The sequence below is a fragment of the Phoxinus phoxinus genome (genome assembly GCF_949152265.1).
Source record: "Phoxinus phoxinus genome assembly, chromosome: 24".
Classification (NCBI taxonomy): domain Eukaryota; kingdom Metazoa; phylum Chordata; class Actinopteri; order Cypriniformes; family Leuciscidae; genus Phoxinus; species Phoxinus phoxinus.
The window spans coordinates 14,694,264-14,711,162 of NC_136899.1; the positions used below are offsets into that span (position 1 = coordinate 14,694,264).

The following is a 16,899-nucleotide window of genomic DNA, read 5'->3' on the forward strand; positions in this document are numbered from 1 at the left end:
TGTGTGTGTGTGTATAATTATTATTATTATTATTATAGCCTAATTACATATGTTATAATTATTACATATTTACATTGCATTTCGTCCCCTTGGAATTATAAGGTTCTATCTGACATTTTTGTAAACATTTAGTTATATAAATTTAGGGCAACTACTGTATGCAAATGTCATGACCAGTCTCAGCTAAACCAGCACAGCACACATAGCAAGGATTTTTAAATAAATATAGCATAATAGTGTTAGTATTATTGAGTCAAATGTTGGCAAAAGAGATGCGTCTTTGGTAGAATCTTGAAGATGGCTAAAGACTCAGCAGCTCCGGTTGAGTTGGCAGGTCATTCCACCAGCTATGAACAGTAAAGGTCTGTGCAAAGATGTTGTGCCTCTTTGGGGTGGTACCACATCCGCTTGCTTCTGGATGGCACGTTGGTCTGAAGTAATGAGTTAAGATATAGGGGTGCAAAGCCAGTGGTTGTTCTGTTCTGCAAACATACCTTGAATTTGATGCGAACGGCAATTGCAACCAGTGCAATTTTATGAGGAGAGGTGTGATGTGTGTTAAAGACCACTCTTGCAGCAGCAGCATTCTGGATCAGTTTCAGAGGTTCGACAGTTGATGCTGGAAGGACTGCTAAGAGAGCATTTACAATAGTCCAGTCTGGATAGAACAAGAGCTTGGACAATGAGTTGTGTAGCATGCTCCGAGGAAGGGCCTGATCCTCCTGATGTTGTATAAGGCAAATCTGCAGGATGGGGCAGTTCTAGCAATGTGGTCTGTGAAGGTTAACTGATCGTCAATCACAACTCCAAGGTTCCTGACTGTCCTAGATGGAGATATGGTTGACAAACCCAGCTGAAGTTGTGATGAAGTGCTGGATTGGATACAAGTACATATAGACATGCATTTTATATATATATACACACACTATGTCTACCTTTGCACATGAACTTTAATAACATCCCACTTTTAATCCGTAGGGTTTAATATGGAGTTGGCCCACCCTTTGCAGATATAACAGCTTCAACTGTTCTGGGAAGGCTTTCCACAAGGTGTGTTTATGGGAATTCTTGACCATTCTTCTAGAAGCGCATTTGTGAGGTCTGGCACTGATGTTGGACGAGAAGGCCTGGATCGCAGTCTCCACTCTCATTCATACCAAAGCTGTTCTATCGGGTTGAGGTCAGGACTCTGTGCACACCAAACTCACTCATCAATGTCTTTATGGACCTTGCTTTGTTCACTGGTGCGCAGTCATGTTGGAACAGGAAGGGGTCATCCCCAAACTGTTCCCACAAAAGTTGGAAGCATGAAATTGTCTAAAATGTCTTGGTATGCTGAAGCATTAAGAGTTATTTTCACTGTAACTAATGGGCCTAGCCCAACCCCTGAAAAACAACGCCATACCATAACCACATGATGTTAATAATAAGGTTATGGTGTGGGGTTGTTTCATACAATATATATATATATATGTATATACTGTATATATAAAAGTGAACAACTGTGGTTATGCAGAGAGTAAATGATAAAGACTCACTCAAACCCTGTATTTTTATTTTTAAATTAACAGGCACAACTTACATAATTTGTACATACCAAAAAAGATTAAGAAAAACAATAACTCCTATTACATCTTATAACTTGCAACCCAACATTTTATTAGAACCCTTGATTAACAAAAAAAAAAAAAGTTTAGATACCCAAATCTATTTAACGGTGTACACTTATTGGCTTCCTTTCAAATGATGACAGGCGTCCAATATAATACCAATATAATTCTCAACCACCAATCACACATTCAAGTTTAGCCCTGTTGTTGTCACACATTTTCTTTCAGTAGTAAGGACAATTACATGTGTAACACAAAATAAAGTATCCTGATAGTGTGTGCAGAGGAAAGAATCATGGCCATCTCCATTTTTTTCTACTCCAACACATTCACTTGGAAGTATCGCAGACAATGGAAAAGACAAGCCAACCAGGTTTGGAATATTCAAGTATTTCTGAATAAATGGCTAAAAAATACATCTTTGGAGTGTATGGAGTTAATCAATATTGTACAACAAACATATATAACTGTTGGGGACAGAAGATTTTCTTTATTATTAATTATCCAGATGGCAAATGCCAAACTACTGATAATCTTTGACCCTAGTAACACTAATTTTTGGAGAAATAATGTGTGGAAAAAGTGCAGGATCCAAACATTATCAAATATGTGCTCTGCATTTATATCATTTGTCTATCTATATGTAGACCATGCTGCCAGTTTAGTTAATATCACTTTTAAGAGTAATATTATGCATACATTTTATTAAACTATGTAACAGTCCTTTAAGGGAAAATATAATTGAATGGAAAATATTTAGGAATATTTGTGATTTTTCTTTTCCTTGAAAAAAAAAGACCTGAGCCAGACAAGTATGACCAGGATAATCAACATCTTGAGAATATACAAACCACAATAACTTCCAAACCATCTGAGGTTACAGAGAATAAGACATACACTCCCAAACATACTGCCATTCCTCAACTCTTTTTCATTACTTACACAAAAAAGTAAAAGCATGACCAAAAATATGTGGAAGAAAACAAAAAAACTTTTAAGATGGAATAGTTTAAAGAGATTTGAGCTTACATCTCAATAAAAAAACATTTTATACAAAGAATACAGAACTTTCTTGCCAACATTCAATATATTGGGTTACCTAGCTTAGCTTTAATGCCAAAACTACACAGAACACTGGTTCCATCCCATATGAGTTCATGGATGGTCACGGTTGGTTCTAATGCTCATACAGACCAAATATAGTCCCGACAAGCATAAGCGACAATGAAACCGCCGTTTGCAATGATGTCAGACCTGGAGATGAATGAGATTAAAAACTGTACCGTTCCTAAATTAAACTATTTACAGTGGAGCATCCAAATTCTCCCTGCTGGAGTGGCTCGCCATCATTAGAACTGCATGTCTGCATAACAATAAACTGTTATTTTCTTAGATTGTTTCACAGTGCATATCATTTCAGTGGGAATAAAAGGAAAGAGAAAATCAAAGGGACATTACAATCTTTTCCAGATTTGTTTTGGATTTCTACAATATGATTTGGATTTCTCATTATTGGCCCTGCTATGCACCCATTCTTGTTATTGCACGTGACACATGGACCTTAAAATAAACCAATGACAAAACAGAACAGGAACATGTGTGATCCAAGACAACAATAATCTCACTATGAAAAAAAACTCAATCTTCCTGGATAAATTTAAATTTCTCCACACCAAACAAACGATGGGTCCGTTTCCATCCTCTCTAAAAATGTATTTCCATTCTTCATCGTTTTTTTCCCCCTAAACATGCATCCAACTGGTTACCAGTAACACAGCTGACATCATCTCCCATGTTTGTGGTCTGAGTCCATGCTTGAGTTTGAGTCCAAGGTTAAAGTTCAGAGACCATATGATTTAAAAAAAAAGTGCTTTTATAGGTCAGTAGGACTTCTTCCCTCAGGGCGTTCTAGAAAGTTCATATTAACAGGTATCATCTGTGGAAAAAACAGTACCGGTACATTTAAAATGCATTTCCACTAGAAATGTTTTAGCAATTTCCAAATTAAACATTAGTTCTTACCATGATACCACCATTTTGTCTTCTTTGGATTTTTATTACATGTCCGTACATAAAAGGAGTTATCAGGTGGCCGCCTCTGTAAAGAAAAAGACATAAATAAATAAAAAAGAATCATAATTATAATAAATATATTTATATATAAACTACCGTTCAAGTTTGGGGACCGGACGCTTTTTTAATGTTTTTGAAAGTGGTCTCTTATACTCACTAAAGCTGCATTTATTTGATAAAAGATACAGTAATATTGTGATATATTTTTTGTTTAAAATAACTTTTTATATTTTAATGTATTTTAAAATGTGATTTACTCCCCAAAGCTGAATTTTCAGCAATATTACTTCAGTCTTTAGTGTCCCGCTGTGATCCTTCAGAAATCATTATAATATGCTGATTTGGTGTTCAAGAAACATTTCTGATTATTATCAATGTTGAAAACAGTTGTGCTGCTTAATAATTTTGTGGAAACTGTGCTACATTTTTCTCATGATTCTTTAATGAATAATAATTTAAAAAAGTTCAAAAGAACAGCATTTATTTAAAATTTTAAACTTTTGCAACTTTATAAATGTCTTTACTGTCACTTTTAATTAATTTAATGCATTCTTGCAGTATAAATATATTAATTTCTTTTAAAAAAATCTACTTTTGAACGATATTGTATATACTACATGAAACTAGTTTACGGAGACAATGTTTGCACAAATCAATACAAATATATGAAGCTTTTTGGAGTTTCTTTAAAATTTTGTCAAGAAAATGTCATTAATGTTGGAATAAGTGGGTGTAAATTGAACAGATTATAAATGCTTAAAGTTCGACTGTTTTCCTCTCCGGTCACTAAGGTCGTATAAACTGTCAAAAAGTCAGCGTTAAGACATAAGCAAGTACTATAATAAGTAAGCCATTGATTCAGAAAGGCACTAAATATAGCTGTGTGATGCGGTTAATGTCTTACTATTGTAACTAATGAACAAACTTATCTGTCTAATATGTCGCATTAGAAGTGTGCTATCTTTACACATTCATCTGCACTGTAACTTTAGAATCCAAAGAGATACAATAACCATGATCTTATTCCTAAATGACAACGATTCGGCTATGTCTATTAAACATTTGACAAGTACGATCACAGCGAACATTCAAAACTGTTGGCACTTCCGCTGATCCAGAGACAGCATTTGTATAGGCATGAAACAGCGTCACAAACAGGCTTTTCAACCAGACAGTATCATCATTTCTGTTACAATCATTTCTAGGGGTGTAACAATATATCGTGCCACAATATATCGCAATACAAAAATGCAACAATACGTATCGTGGATAGTGACAATATGTATCGTGGATAGTTCACCCAAAATAGAAATTACTGTATAAGAAAAAAATCATGTTTTCAGAGTTTTAGTGTCAGTACTACATTAAACTACTATATAATGTTGATAATAATGTATAATAATGCAATGGTCAGCTTCAGAATCATGAATATTTTTATTCTGGTGTCACCATTGTCCTTGAATTACAAGCACCAAGTCCAAACCTGTTCATTTAAACCCACAATGTAATTTCAAAGTTAGCATTTTAATCAACAGTACATTTTTTGTTAACCTTTTATCATATGTCTTGGGAGTATCGCAATAATATCGTATCGTGAGTTCAGTATCGTGATATATATCGAATCGTGAAATGAAGGTATCGTTACACCCCTAATCATTTCAATTATCACAGAAGTACTGTGATAAAGGTTTATAGTTCGGATATAAACACTGATATCTACGTTAGTGATCAAAATAGAGGAAACCACCTTTTGAAAGTAATTTGATGCTTCAAATAAAGATCAATTATATTACACCTGTAGATGGCGACAAGTTAAAAACATGTGTTTGTCATTGAAACATTCATTCAAGAGATTCGTTCAAAAACGCTCGCTGCGTCTGTATATGCTTCCATACTATATGGTAGGCAAAAAAACTGTATGTGAACCGAGTAGTAGAAGTATGTCCGAATTCGTAGTATTAATAAAAAAAACAGTATGGTGAAAAGTCCCTGGATGACCTACTACTTCCGGCGAGATTCTGAAGAGTACATTCGATGGACACTTTACTCTCCCATGAGGCCACGGGAGAGGGCTTGTGAATAATCTTCTTGTGAAGCCGTAAGTCACATGACAGTGACAACATGGCGGGTGTAGCATGTCCGAATTTCATTTATACTACACACATTCATACCATATAAAACATACTTTAACTGTAGCAATTAACATTTCTGCCAGAATAGTGGGAGAACCGTGATCTCTATTTAAACTGTGATGCTCAATGTATTCAGGATTGTGCAGCTCTAGTACACATCAAGAAAACGATTGCATTGTGACGCGAGACACTTACCTTCTCTTTGCAGCTAGACAGCATGCTAATAATGCTAAGACAAACAGACTGCACCGAAAGAGCTGGTGACCAATCCTCCGTTAAGATGGACAGGCAGATGTGGCCATTGCTATAAACATGGGGATGGACAGGTATATTGTCTCCTGTGAACATTACCTGTCAAAACACAACATTAAAAAAATCTTTCAATATGGTACACTTATATGACTATGTGTGCTTGCCTTGCTCCAAGCTGCTCTTTTCAATACAATGAAAATAAATGGTGACCATTTGATGGACGCTTGAAGAAAACTTGAACGATGATGACACCACAGTTTTCTGCAGAGCTGTCTGGTCTCATATTTGATGATTGTTATTTTTCTGTTCATCACTGAGAAGCTGCTTTGAAACAATCTGTATTGTATAAAGCGCTATATAAATATAAGGTGACTTGACCATGGTGTTCAAGCAATATTTTCCATGAATAACAACTTAAATTTTCAGAGGACTTGAAATTTAGCGCATTTAGTATAGACTATAATTTTATGATTAATAATTTTTAGGGGTGTAACGATACCTTCATTTCACGATTCGATATATATCACGATACTGAACTCACGATATGATATTATTGCGATACTCCCAAGACATATGATAAAAGGTTAACAAAAAATGTACTGTTGATTAAAATGCTAACTTTGATATTACATTGTGGGTTTAAATGAACAGGTTTGGACTTGGTGCTTGTAATTCAAGGACAATGGTGACACCAGAATAAAAATATTCATGATTCTGAAGCTGACCATTGCATTATTATACATTATAATCAACATTATATAGTAGTTTAATGTAGTACTGACACTAAAACTCTGAAAACATGATTTTTTTCTTATACAGTAATTTCTATTTTGGGTGAACTATCCACGATACATATTGTCACTATCCACGATACGTATTGTTGCATTTTTGTATTGCGATATATTGTGGCACGATATATTGTTACACCCCTAATAATTTTTGTCCTTTTCAGAGCTCGAGAGCTTCAGTCCACATTCACTTTATGGAAAAGAGCAGCATTGACATTCTTCGAAACTTCTCCTTTTGTGTTCCACATAACAAAGAAAGTCATTTGGATTTGGAACAACACAAGGACGAGCAGATGATGACAGAATGTTAATTTTGGGGAGAACTATCCCTTTAAATCATAAGCCAGTGCTTAGTCCTCACAATTGGCATGAGGCCGCTAGATTAGGAGGTGGAGACAGAGACAGCCGGCTGAATGAGAAGCCGGCGCCAGATCCGGACCTCCATACGGAAAAGCATAGGGCGCTCTCGGTCATAACACAGCCAGTGTCTCACTTCCGATTAAATGCACTTAATGCACACAAACTCTGCTAGGGCTACTTCAGCAACAAAAATGTTGTTCATCAGTCACTTTTAATCTTAAGTGCTTCCTTCCTTTATCACATGTAAAAGTCATTTGACTAAGAATATACACTAAGGCATACACTTACCTTTGCTCCGTTTAGACTTTATATCAGCTTTAAACCATCAACAGCATTTCTGTCACTTGTTCTAATGCATTTTTTCGACTATAACAGTCCCTGCCTCCATAGGGTCATGCAGTTCTTAACTCTAAAGTGGCGTGTGAGCTTGTTTATCTAATTTGGTCTATACTGGTCTGTTATTTATAGTGGGACTGATATGTAAAATAAGATCAGAGCTAATCCCCTCAAATGTGGCCTTTAAATCCACAGTCTACAACCTCAATCTTGTGCAGATTGATCCTATTATTTTACTGTTGTAGGTGCAAAACAGACTTTAGTTGACCTATGTACACTTAGCAACTACAAAGGAATATTAAAGGGGGGGTACAATGGTGTTTCATATATTCAGAGTTGTTTACAGTGTTAAAGAGATGGATTCTCATGCTAATAATGGCCAAAGTTTGAAAAGTTATTTTGAACGAATAACAGAGAATTTCTGTGCTGAAAATCATACTTCCGGGTTGCAACACGTTTCGGCTGGTTTTTTTCTATCGTAGATCTAATGACGTAGACCAGAGTGGAACTCCTTATATGAGCATTGCTCTCGGAAAAGCGCGTTCACGCACACGTCGACCAGAGGAGAGAAAGACCGCGCTCATCGACGCGTTACTACCGGAAATCATCATCTGCAGCGCTAAATAGGAATGGTTGATGTCAAGAATGTCTCCAAAAAAGTGTGTTTTGGGATGTGAGGGAAAGTTTACCTTGTTCAGCTTCCCAAAGAACCCAGTGTTACTGCTGGCTCAAGCTGCTCCCGCTTGACTCTATAGCTCCGCCCACGCCCAGAATCAAGGACCTCGGCTTTTTCCGGATAGAATCGGAAAGCTGTATTTTTATTTTATAAATATGATGAAACTAAAGACTTTTTGGAGATATGAAGGACGCACTATTACTCTATAGGTACTCAAGATTAACATGAGATTGACTGAAACTAAGTATTTTACCCCCCCTTTAAAGTGAGTATAGCAATGCACAAAGTTTGATTTTATGCAAATGAGCAGGTACATGTGATCCGCCTACTGTAATGGCGCTTTTCCACTGCACAGTACCAGCTCGCCTTGGCTCGCCTCACCTCGACTCGACTCGCCTCTGTTTGGTTTTCCACTGTGTAAAAGTTGTACCAGTACCTGCTTCCAGGTACTTTTTTTCGTATCACCTCCGGCGAGGTTCTAAGCGAGCTGAGGCGATACTAAAACGTGACGTGACACGCGGGAGACTGCTGATTGGTCAGCGAGAATCGTCACTATTCACTGCGCCATCATTGCACGCGCCAGACGGAGTATCCTGAATAACCCCGGCATTTTTAAATAGTTTTGCCAGAGATTGCGTGATATACCCATTACTAATATTAAGTAAAACAGCATACACTCGATTTCCTCCATTGTCCTGTGTGTGTGGGTAGCGGGTGTGTGTCGCGTCGCTATGACGACCACCAGGTACTATTGTGGAAGTACTATGCAATGGAAAACGGAGCGAAACGCGAGCCGAGCCGAGACGAGCTGAGAAGAGCTGAGTCGAGTCGAGCTGGTACTGGTAATGGAAAAGCGCCATAAGTGATTGTAGTTGAGTGTAAGCAAATGGGGGAGAAGTTAATGTTACCATGAGCGATCATGTCTCATGTCTCTGCCTACATACAGAAATATAATAAAATGGTAGATGGAAAACCAGTGTTACTGTTGTCTAAAACTAAAATGATTAAGCTAACTGAAAGCTTAAAAGAAATAAAATATAAATATTAAAAGAAATAAAATATAAATATTAGATGAAAATACAAAATGTATATAAGCACTAATAAACTACTAAATGAAAACTGAAAATATAAAAATAAAAGCTAATTTAAAATATTAATAAAAACTATAAAAATATATAAATAACACTGGCCAGAAATTTGGCAAATAAAAATAAAATTAATTATTTCTATTAATTTTGCAATAAAAATTTATTCTAGAAATATATATTTCGACTACCGGTATATTAAATATACTTTATTTAGAATTAAATAGTTAATAAAATATATTTAGAATTACCTGAGGCGAGTCAAAGGGATAACGACCACTAAATTTAAATAGAAGCTGAAATTTCTCCCCTTCATAAAGAGTACCAGATGCTCCTTCCATATCCACAATCCATCTGTAAAGAGAAACAGAAAGACATTCGTTTTTTTTTTTTTTTCGCTTTGGTACTTTAGGTGTACATTTTCAACTCTTCCACAAAAAAAACCTAAGTTATTACACTTGTAACACAGCTAGTCATTCTTTCAAAACCTGATCCCATGCTTTCATAACAGTTACCGGTATACACATTTCAGTCCACATAACTATTGTTTCAAACACAAGATTATTGCAATATGTAGAGTACATTTGGTTTAATCACCAAAACACAACAGTATGATCTTCTTTCAATTTAGTACTTTTAAAGAAACACGCCGACTTTTTGGTACTTTAGCTTATTCACCGTATCCCCCAGAGTTAGAGAAGTCCATACATACCCTTTTCATCTCCGTATGTGTCGTAACTCTGTCTGACGCACCCACCGCTAGCCTAGCTTAGCACAAAGACTGGAGGTAAACGGCTCCAGCTAGCATACTGCTCCCAATAAGTGACAAAATAACGCCAACATTATACAAATCACAACATGTAAATAGGAAAGTCACAGCATGTACAAATAACAGGGTCACATGAGACACAGCCATCTTCTAACCGTTTACATACTGGGAACTATATTCTCAGAAGGCGAAGCACTGCTACTTGGGCGGAGTGATTAGCGCAACACTCTGAGACACTCTACTCCTCACCACGGGGCTTCTCAGGTGCAAATCACTCCGCAGAAGTAGCAGTGCTTCGCCTTCAGAGAATATAGTTCTCAGTATGTATACGGTTAGAAGATGGCTTTGTATACGCACGGAGATGAAAAGGGTATGTATGGACTTCTCTAACTCTGGGGGATACAGTGAATAAGCTAAAGTCCCCAAAAGTCGGCGTGTTCCTTTAACAATCAGTTAATTTAATAGCAAACAAAGCAAAATGCATATCACACTTGTTGCTGAAATAATTACAGTAATACAGGCTATATATGCCACATTAGAAAATACCATTACCTAACTTACGCAACATAAAATCCATAATGTTTGTAATAGTATCTATTCAGTGAGTTATCAAAAGGTGTGATGAAGTTATGAAACTGTCATGAGGTTTTGTGCTAGAACAGAGTTAGCTGGCAATACAGTAAATGTTCTCACTGTGCCACATGACTGAATCTATACTGCAGTTGACCTGTATAAGGGTGAGTTACAGTAATGTGGAAGTCTCTACCATGGTAATCTGTTTACAGTATCACATGGCATGCATACTGCAATGTAAAATGCTGTGTTTGATGCCATCTGTCTCCCTTCTTTTGATGTATCTCTGAACAATCTGATGTTGTTACACAGTCATTGACTTTTTCCTCTAACTTGTACTCAATCCTGCTCTATGTTCACAAATTGAAAATCCCTCTGTCACACGCACACACAGTAGAAACTATTGAGAGAGAGAGAAAAAAGATGCCATAAAGAGAGAGAGAGAGACATGAAGTAGCAAAATAATGAGCAATGAAAGACAAGACAACCATGAAATATCCAGAACTAAACGATAAAGGAAGCGCCACTATGTCAGAGGTCAAACAGATGACGGCTCTTTCTGGCAGAAAATCCTTGACCCAAGTCGCTCTGGGATATTCAGCTCAATTTTCAGTCATTTTGGCTATTATAAACTTATAGAGAGCAATTTGACAAGCCTTCCTTCCCTAGTAACACAAAGGTATTTAAGTGAGAGTGAAAATGGACAAAGAACTAAAGAGGGAGGAGATTTTCCTGACTCAACACATGGGACTCACTGGGATATATCACTATGTGGCTCACAGCTCACATGTGTCCTTCACTAATTCTAAAGCATTTCACACTGAGATTACAAGCATACAAGGCCTGATATCACTGGAGGAAACATCTGGCACAGAGGGCGATACAAGTTTGGTTAAATGAATGAACTTCAGCTTTTGGGAACAGAAATGCACCACATTATATATGCTAATGAAATCATTTCTCATGTTGACATGTTAGCCTAAACTGTAACAAATAAAAAAATAACGTATATATATATATAATATATGCATTTAAAAATATATTATTAACAAATTTAACCATATTTAATTAATGAATCACAAGTTAATTTAGTAGAAGCACACCCCTAGCACAGGGATACTTTTAAATTTGCAATATCAATGTCAGAACAACAGAAAACAGACTCTGCGTTAGATAAAGTGACATCCACAATGCCATTTTCCTGGCACAGCATTATCATATCAACAGCAGCAGTTTGTTTTCAGAAGAGTGAGAGCATTCCGGAGGCGAAGTGAAAATATTCCTGGACCATCAGTGCTGCGTCGGCACAGGAGCTCACATTTCTGCCTTAGTTGAATGGAACATTACTTCACAGGAGAGAAGATGCTATTATAGATAGTAGGGGTGTAATTGTACCGAAAATGATCGGTGCAGGTCTTTCCATTCGGATGTGTAGCGAACTTCTCTGTAACGTAATTTCAAAGTTTTCCCCTAGGATTGGACAATATTTTTATATAGATGTACATTGATGTTGCGACCACATCTGAAAAATAATGAAGGACACAAATTGAGCTGGTGCAGTGAGTTGGTATTTTTGGTTGGTAGTGAGTTGGTAGCGTCACCAAGCTTGGAAGGACAACTTAAATGTATATAAGGCAGAGACTGCATCCGTTAGGTCCCAATATTTTTCATTGATAATTATTAATAATCAAAGTAATCCCATACAGTTGTTTCAAGTCATTAACAGACTGCTTAAAGGTAACAGGTCTTCCAAAAAACCCATTGCTAATCTCTGTGATGATTTTCTCAGCTCTAAGACTGAGAAGGCGCAAAGTTGTATGAATATTTACTTCTGTCCCAGCTGATTCTGCTCTCCGAACTTCTCCACACTTGAATTGATCTCTCTGGGCAAATACGTTTCACAAATGAAGGCTGCCACCTCAATAGATGATCATGTACCAACTTGTTTGTTTAAAGCATGTTTTGCCTCTGTAAGCTCTGTTGTTTTGAGCATTTTAAACAAGACTCTACGCTCTGGTGTGGTGCCAGCAGCTTTTAAAATGACTGACGTTACACCTAGGCTGTACCAAAAAAAGACTAATAATTTCAATATTTATTTAAATAATTATCGTCCCATTTCTAATCTCCACTTCTCAGCCAAATTTCGAGTGAACTGTGCCATCCCAATTGTATACTTATCTTACACTAAATAATTAGTTTGAGCCACTTCCATCTGGGTTTTGCAAATACCATAGCACTGAAACGGCATAAGTGAAGGTTATTATACTATTTGTTAATTGCTGCGGAGTCGGTTAATTCTGATTCTTCTTGACATCAGTGTGCGGCTTTTGACACTGTCGATCATTCAAGATTACTCACTCGTATGGAATCTGTGTTTGGCATCTCTGAGACTGCATTAAACTGGTTTTAGTCTTACCTTTCAGACAGTAGGCAGTTTGTTGCCATGGGTGGACACAAGTCCAAAATTAGTCAATTTAGTCAAATTTGGTATTCCCCATGAGTCCATTACTTTATATATTTTTCCTCTTGGTCAGCTCCATAGATTTCTTGGACTTAAGATTCACTTGTATGCAGATGACACCCAGATTTACATTCACTCAAAACCGGGTGATCATGTGGCTGTTGTTTTTCTGGAACACATTTGGTGAATCAATTTTCTTTGCCTTAACAGAGGTTATGGTTCAACCCACCAGTTACGTAAAGGCAGATCTTTAATGCTTTAATGCAAAAAAATGTATCAATACATTTGTTTTCTCCCCTATTGGTTATTGAGATGCTTTGCTTGCAGGGGCCTTGAAAAATACCCTAAATAAATTGCAATATGTCCAAGAATCAACTGCTAGATCTTGACAGGGACCAGGACAAGGCTAGTTGTTCCCTCAACTCGCTTGCGCTGTGTGACCGGGCTTTTTCTTCCCTTGCTTCAAAACTCTGGAGCTCTCTTCCATATGAGATTAAACATGCTTGCTTAAATCCTTGCTTAAAACTTTTTTAGACTTGCTTATATGTGATTTTGTAGTGTATTAGTATATTGTATGTTTGCAGTATGTTTAGTTTATTGTTTTGATGTTTCTATTTCTCCTGTTATTTATGCATTTACTTTTTACTTTTACATTGTATCTTTTCTGTGTAAAGTGCTTAGATTTTAAATGTGGCGTAATTTCCGGTAAGGGAGCATAGTGAGCATTGATGCTCCCTGGTTTTTGAGATGCATTGTGGGATTTTTTTAGGGAATGTTCCAGTGCACTGGAAGGATTTTGCGATTGAGACGGCCATTAAAGGGAACACTGAACTAGGGAGCTGATTGACATGCATACACCCATAGAACGTGATTATCGCCGATACCGATCTGCGGCCGTTCGATCGGAGCATCCCTCCAATATGTGATTGAAATTTAAACAGCACAATTATTTGCAATTATATTGTATAACCATGATGAGACAAGTTATCAAATCGCCACAGGTAATACTGTTCAAATGCATCTTAAAGGTTGCAAGGTTGCAAATCCAAGGTTGGATTTGGTTGGGCTTGTTTCAACCCACCACAACTGCCCTCAAATCAAATCTACATCACAGAGAACATCCTCCAAAAAACTTGAAGGACAACATTAAACAATTACACCAATTAGTCAGGACAAACACGTTTGGCAAGCTGCTAAACTTATAGCTCATACCTGACATTTCTTTGACAAGACACGAACCAAGACAAGGCTACAAGGCTGAATAAAAATGCTAGGCTAACCCACATTACATTATGTTCCCATAATACCGACCAGAGTTACGTAAAAGAAAACATTACATTTATAACCCTTGGCTGTCAAAGTTTAGCTTTCTGAAACCAAGTAATTATGTCAATCATTTATTCTCATTACTGCAGCACAGAACGATATAAACACATACTGTATGTGAAGTCAGCCCATTTTTAAATAGATGCACCACTGTGCACAAGACTGGTTATATTGAGATTCAGATAAGTAATCCTTCCTGGAACAATGTGATGCACCTTTTTTTATCTTGTGACAGTTTTTCTCAAAAGACTGCTATATATTCCTAGACACGGATACGACCATGCACAAGCCAAAAAGAGGTCAATAAGGTTTGTTACAGCAATACTACCCTCTCAAGCTTTCATTTTTGATTAGTCAGAGCAGACATCACTATACATCGGGCAGAGCAGCCTTACAAATGACACCACATGGGAAATGTTTTGTTTCAAATTTAGAAAATATGCCCACAATGGGTGAGAGCTTTCCAGGCCTGACAAGACAACAATAGCGTAACGCAAAGTGTCATATAGCACTTTTAAATATGACAATCCCTGATACAGGGCGGCTTGAGAAATCTAGCCTGTTAATAAGTACACCGTGATCACACACATGGGTATAAGATTAAACAAAGAGTCGGGAAGTGTTGGCCTTACTGTGTGATGGTGTTCTGTACGCTCTTCTCATTTAGGGTCATTCCAGGGGGTGGATCATTCTGCAAGGCTAGCAGTTCTTTCTGTAACCTTTTCTGTTGAGAAATAGAGAGAAAAGAAAGTATTGAACAAAGAAAGGAAATTAAAAAAAAAATCTAAAGCAGAGGTTAATTCAATAAAAGCCTTTAATCTAAAGAACATGCTAGGAAGATATCAGTCCAAAATAGCTCTTAAAATTAAAAATGAATCAATTTAAGTCATAAGAACATATTATTACATATAGACGTATAAGATTAATCACATCTAACATGAAGGTTTTAGTTTATATAGGCCTAATATGTGTGTGTGTTTGTGTGTGTGTGTGTGTATATATACACACACACACATATATAAATATAATAATACGTCATATACACACAAATATTAGGTCAACAAAATCTATATTAGATGCGATTATAATTTGATCATTGCAACATCACAGTATAATATTTTTTCAAACTATTATAATTCACAGTTTCAATACATTAAATTGAATGTAGATATTAAATTGATCAATCGCATCAAACAAAAGTTTGTAAACATATATTATGTGTGTTTGTGTATATATAGGCTATATATGTGTGTGTGTGTACACATATGTGTATGCATGTATGTATACCGCTATATATATATATTATCGATGAATCGAATCTAACTTAAAAGTTTATATATATATATATATATATAAACTTTTAAGTTAGATTCGATTCATCGATTTGACAGCATAACCACTGAGACCTGTGCCAACAAACATTGCCTATTTTTTGTAATTGCCAATATTCTATTCAACATAAAACAGTGATACTGAATAATATTAAGTCAAGTTGAATGAAAATATAACTTCATGTCTGCACAGTCACAAACAACCTTGCAAGGCTGGATAAAAATAAGTAGTTAGACATTGATATCATGATTTCATGCATTAAAATAGCAGACGCATGAAAGTTCTAGTAAGAACTCGTTGATACTACTCATTACATTCACAGTGTTTGTGGTAAATCAGGAGTTTATGTGAGTCCTGCTCGCCAGCTGTTGCTTTTAAAGCACCGATAATTCTCACCCTGACAGCTCAGGAACAGCGAGGAGGACAAGTTATGATTTCAGAAATAACACAGCAATATTCGATCCCCTTATTAGGCGTATCCAAAAAAACACCATTTACACTATCAGAGACGACACACTCGACACCTGATCAAGAAGTGAATGATAGATTAAACAGGGTTAGATGTCAGCTGTGATCTTACCTGCATCGACGCCATGATGGATCCCCCTGCATCAGTGGCGCACAGTAACGCAGGGCGACTGACGTCACCGTCACGTGACACACGAGAGCCTCTGATAGTCCAAAATCTACCCCATACATACATTATTGTCTCTTTATTCTAATAAGTTAATACTAGTTAAATGTTAATTAATCATAGCGAAAATAAATATTAAATACCTATTATTTCATCATTCTGTAATTCATTATTCAAAAGAAAGTCACATGGGTTTCGACAGACTTTCAAGATAGGCTAGTTTTTCTCATTTTCGGTTTAAGTTTTTAATTAATTAGTTAATAATTTATTTATTCATTATTAATAGTTGTAATTAATAAATATATGTTATTTTTATTAAACCACTTTGGAACGACATGCTTTCAATAAACAGATTTATGTGTTTTGCTTTTTAATTATCCATTAATTAATAATTGTTTATTATTTTGAATAGTTATAATTAATAAACATCTATTCTTTTTTTATAAACATAAATGTACATTATTTCATTATTCTGTAAAAAAAAATGGTCAT

At 36.2% G+C, this 16,899-nt stretch overlaps 1 protein-coding gene across 1 annotated transcript; it reads right to left on the reverse strand.

Annotated features, from left to right (window-relative positions):
- Positions 1-1,538: 1,538 nt before the first annotated feature.
- ube2wb (ubiquitin conjugating enzyme E2 Wb) lies at positions 1,539-16,480 on the reverse strand. The gene is made up of 6 exons (XM_079600893.1): positions 16,354-16,480; positions 15,074-15,165; positions 9,564-9,666; positions 6,011-6,166; positions 3,633-3,708; positions 1,539-3,546 (listed from the first exon to the last, which is right to left on the reverse strand). The coding sequence occupies exons 1-6, from the start codon at positions 16,474-16,476 to the stop codon at positions 3,533-3,535; spliced, it is 564 nt and encodes a 187-aa protein (XP_079457019.1). The 5' UTR covers positions 16,477-16,480; the 3' UTR covers positions 1,539-3,532.
- Between the last annotated feature and the right edge of the window lie 419 nt (positions 16,481-16,899).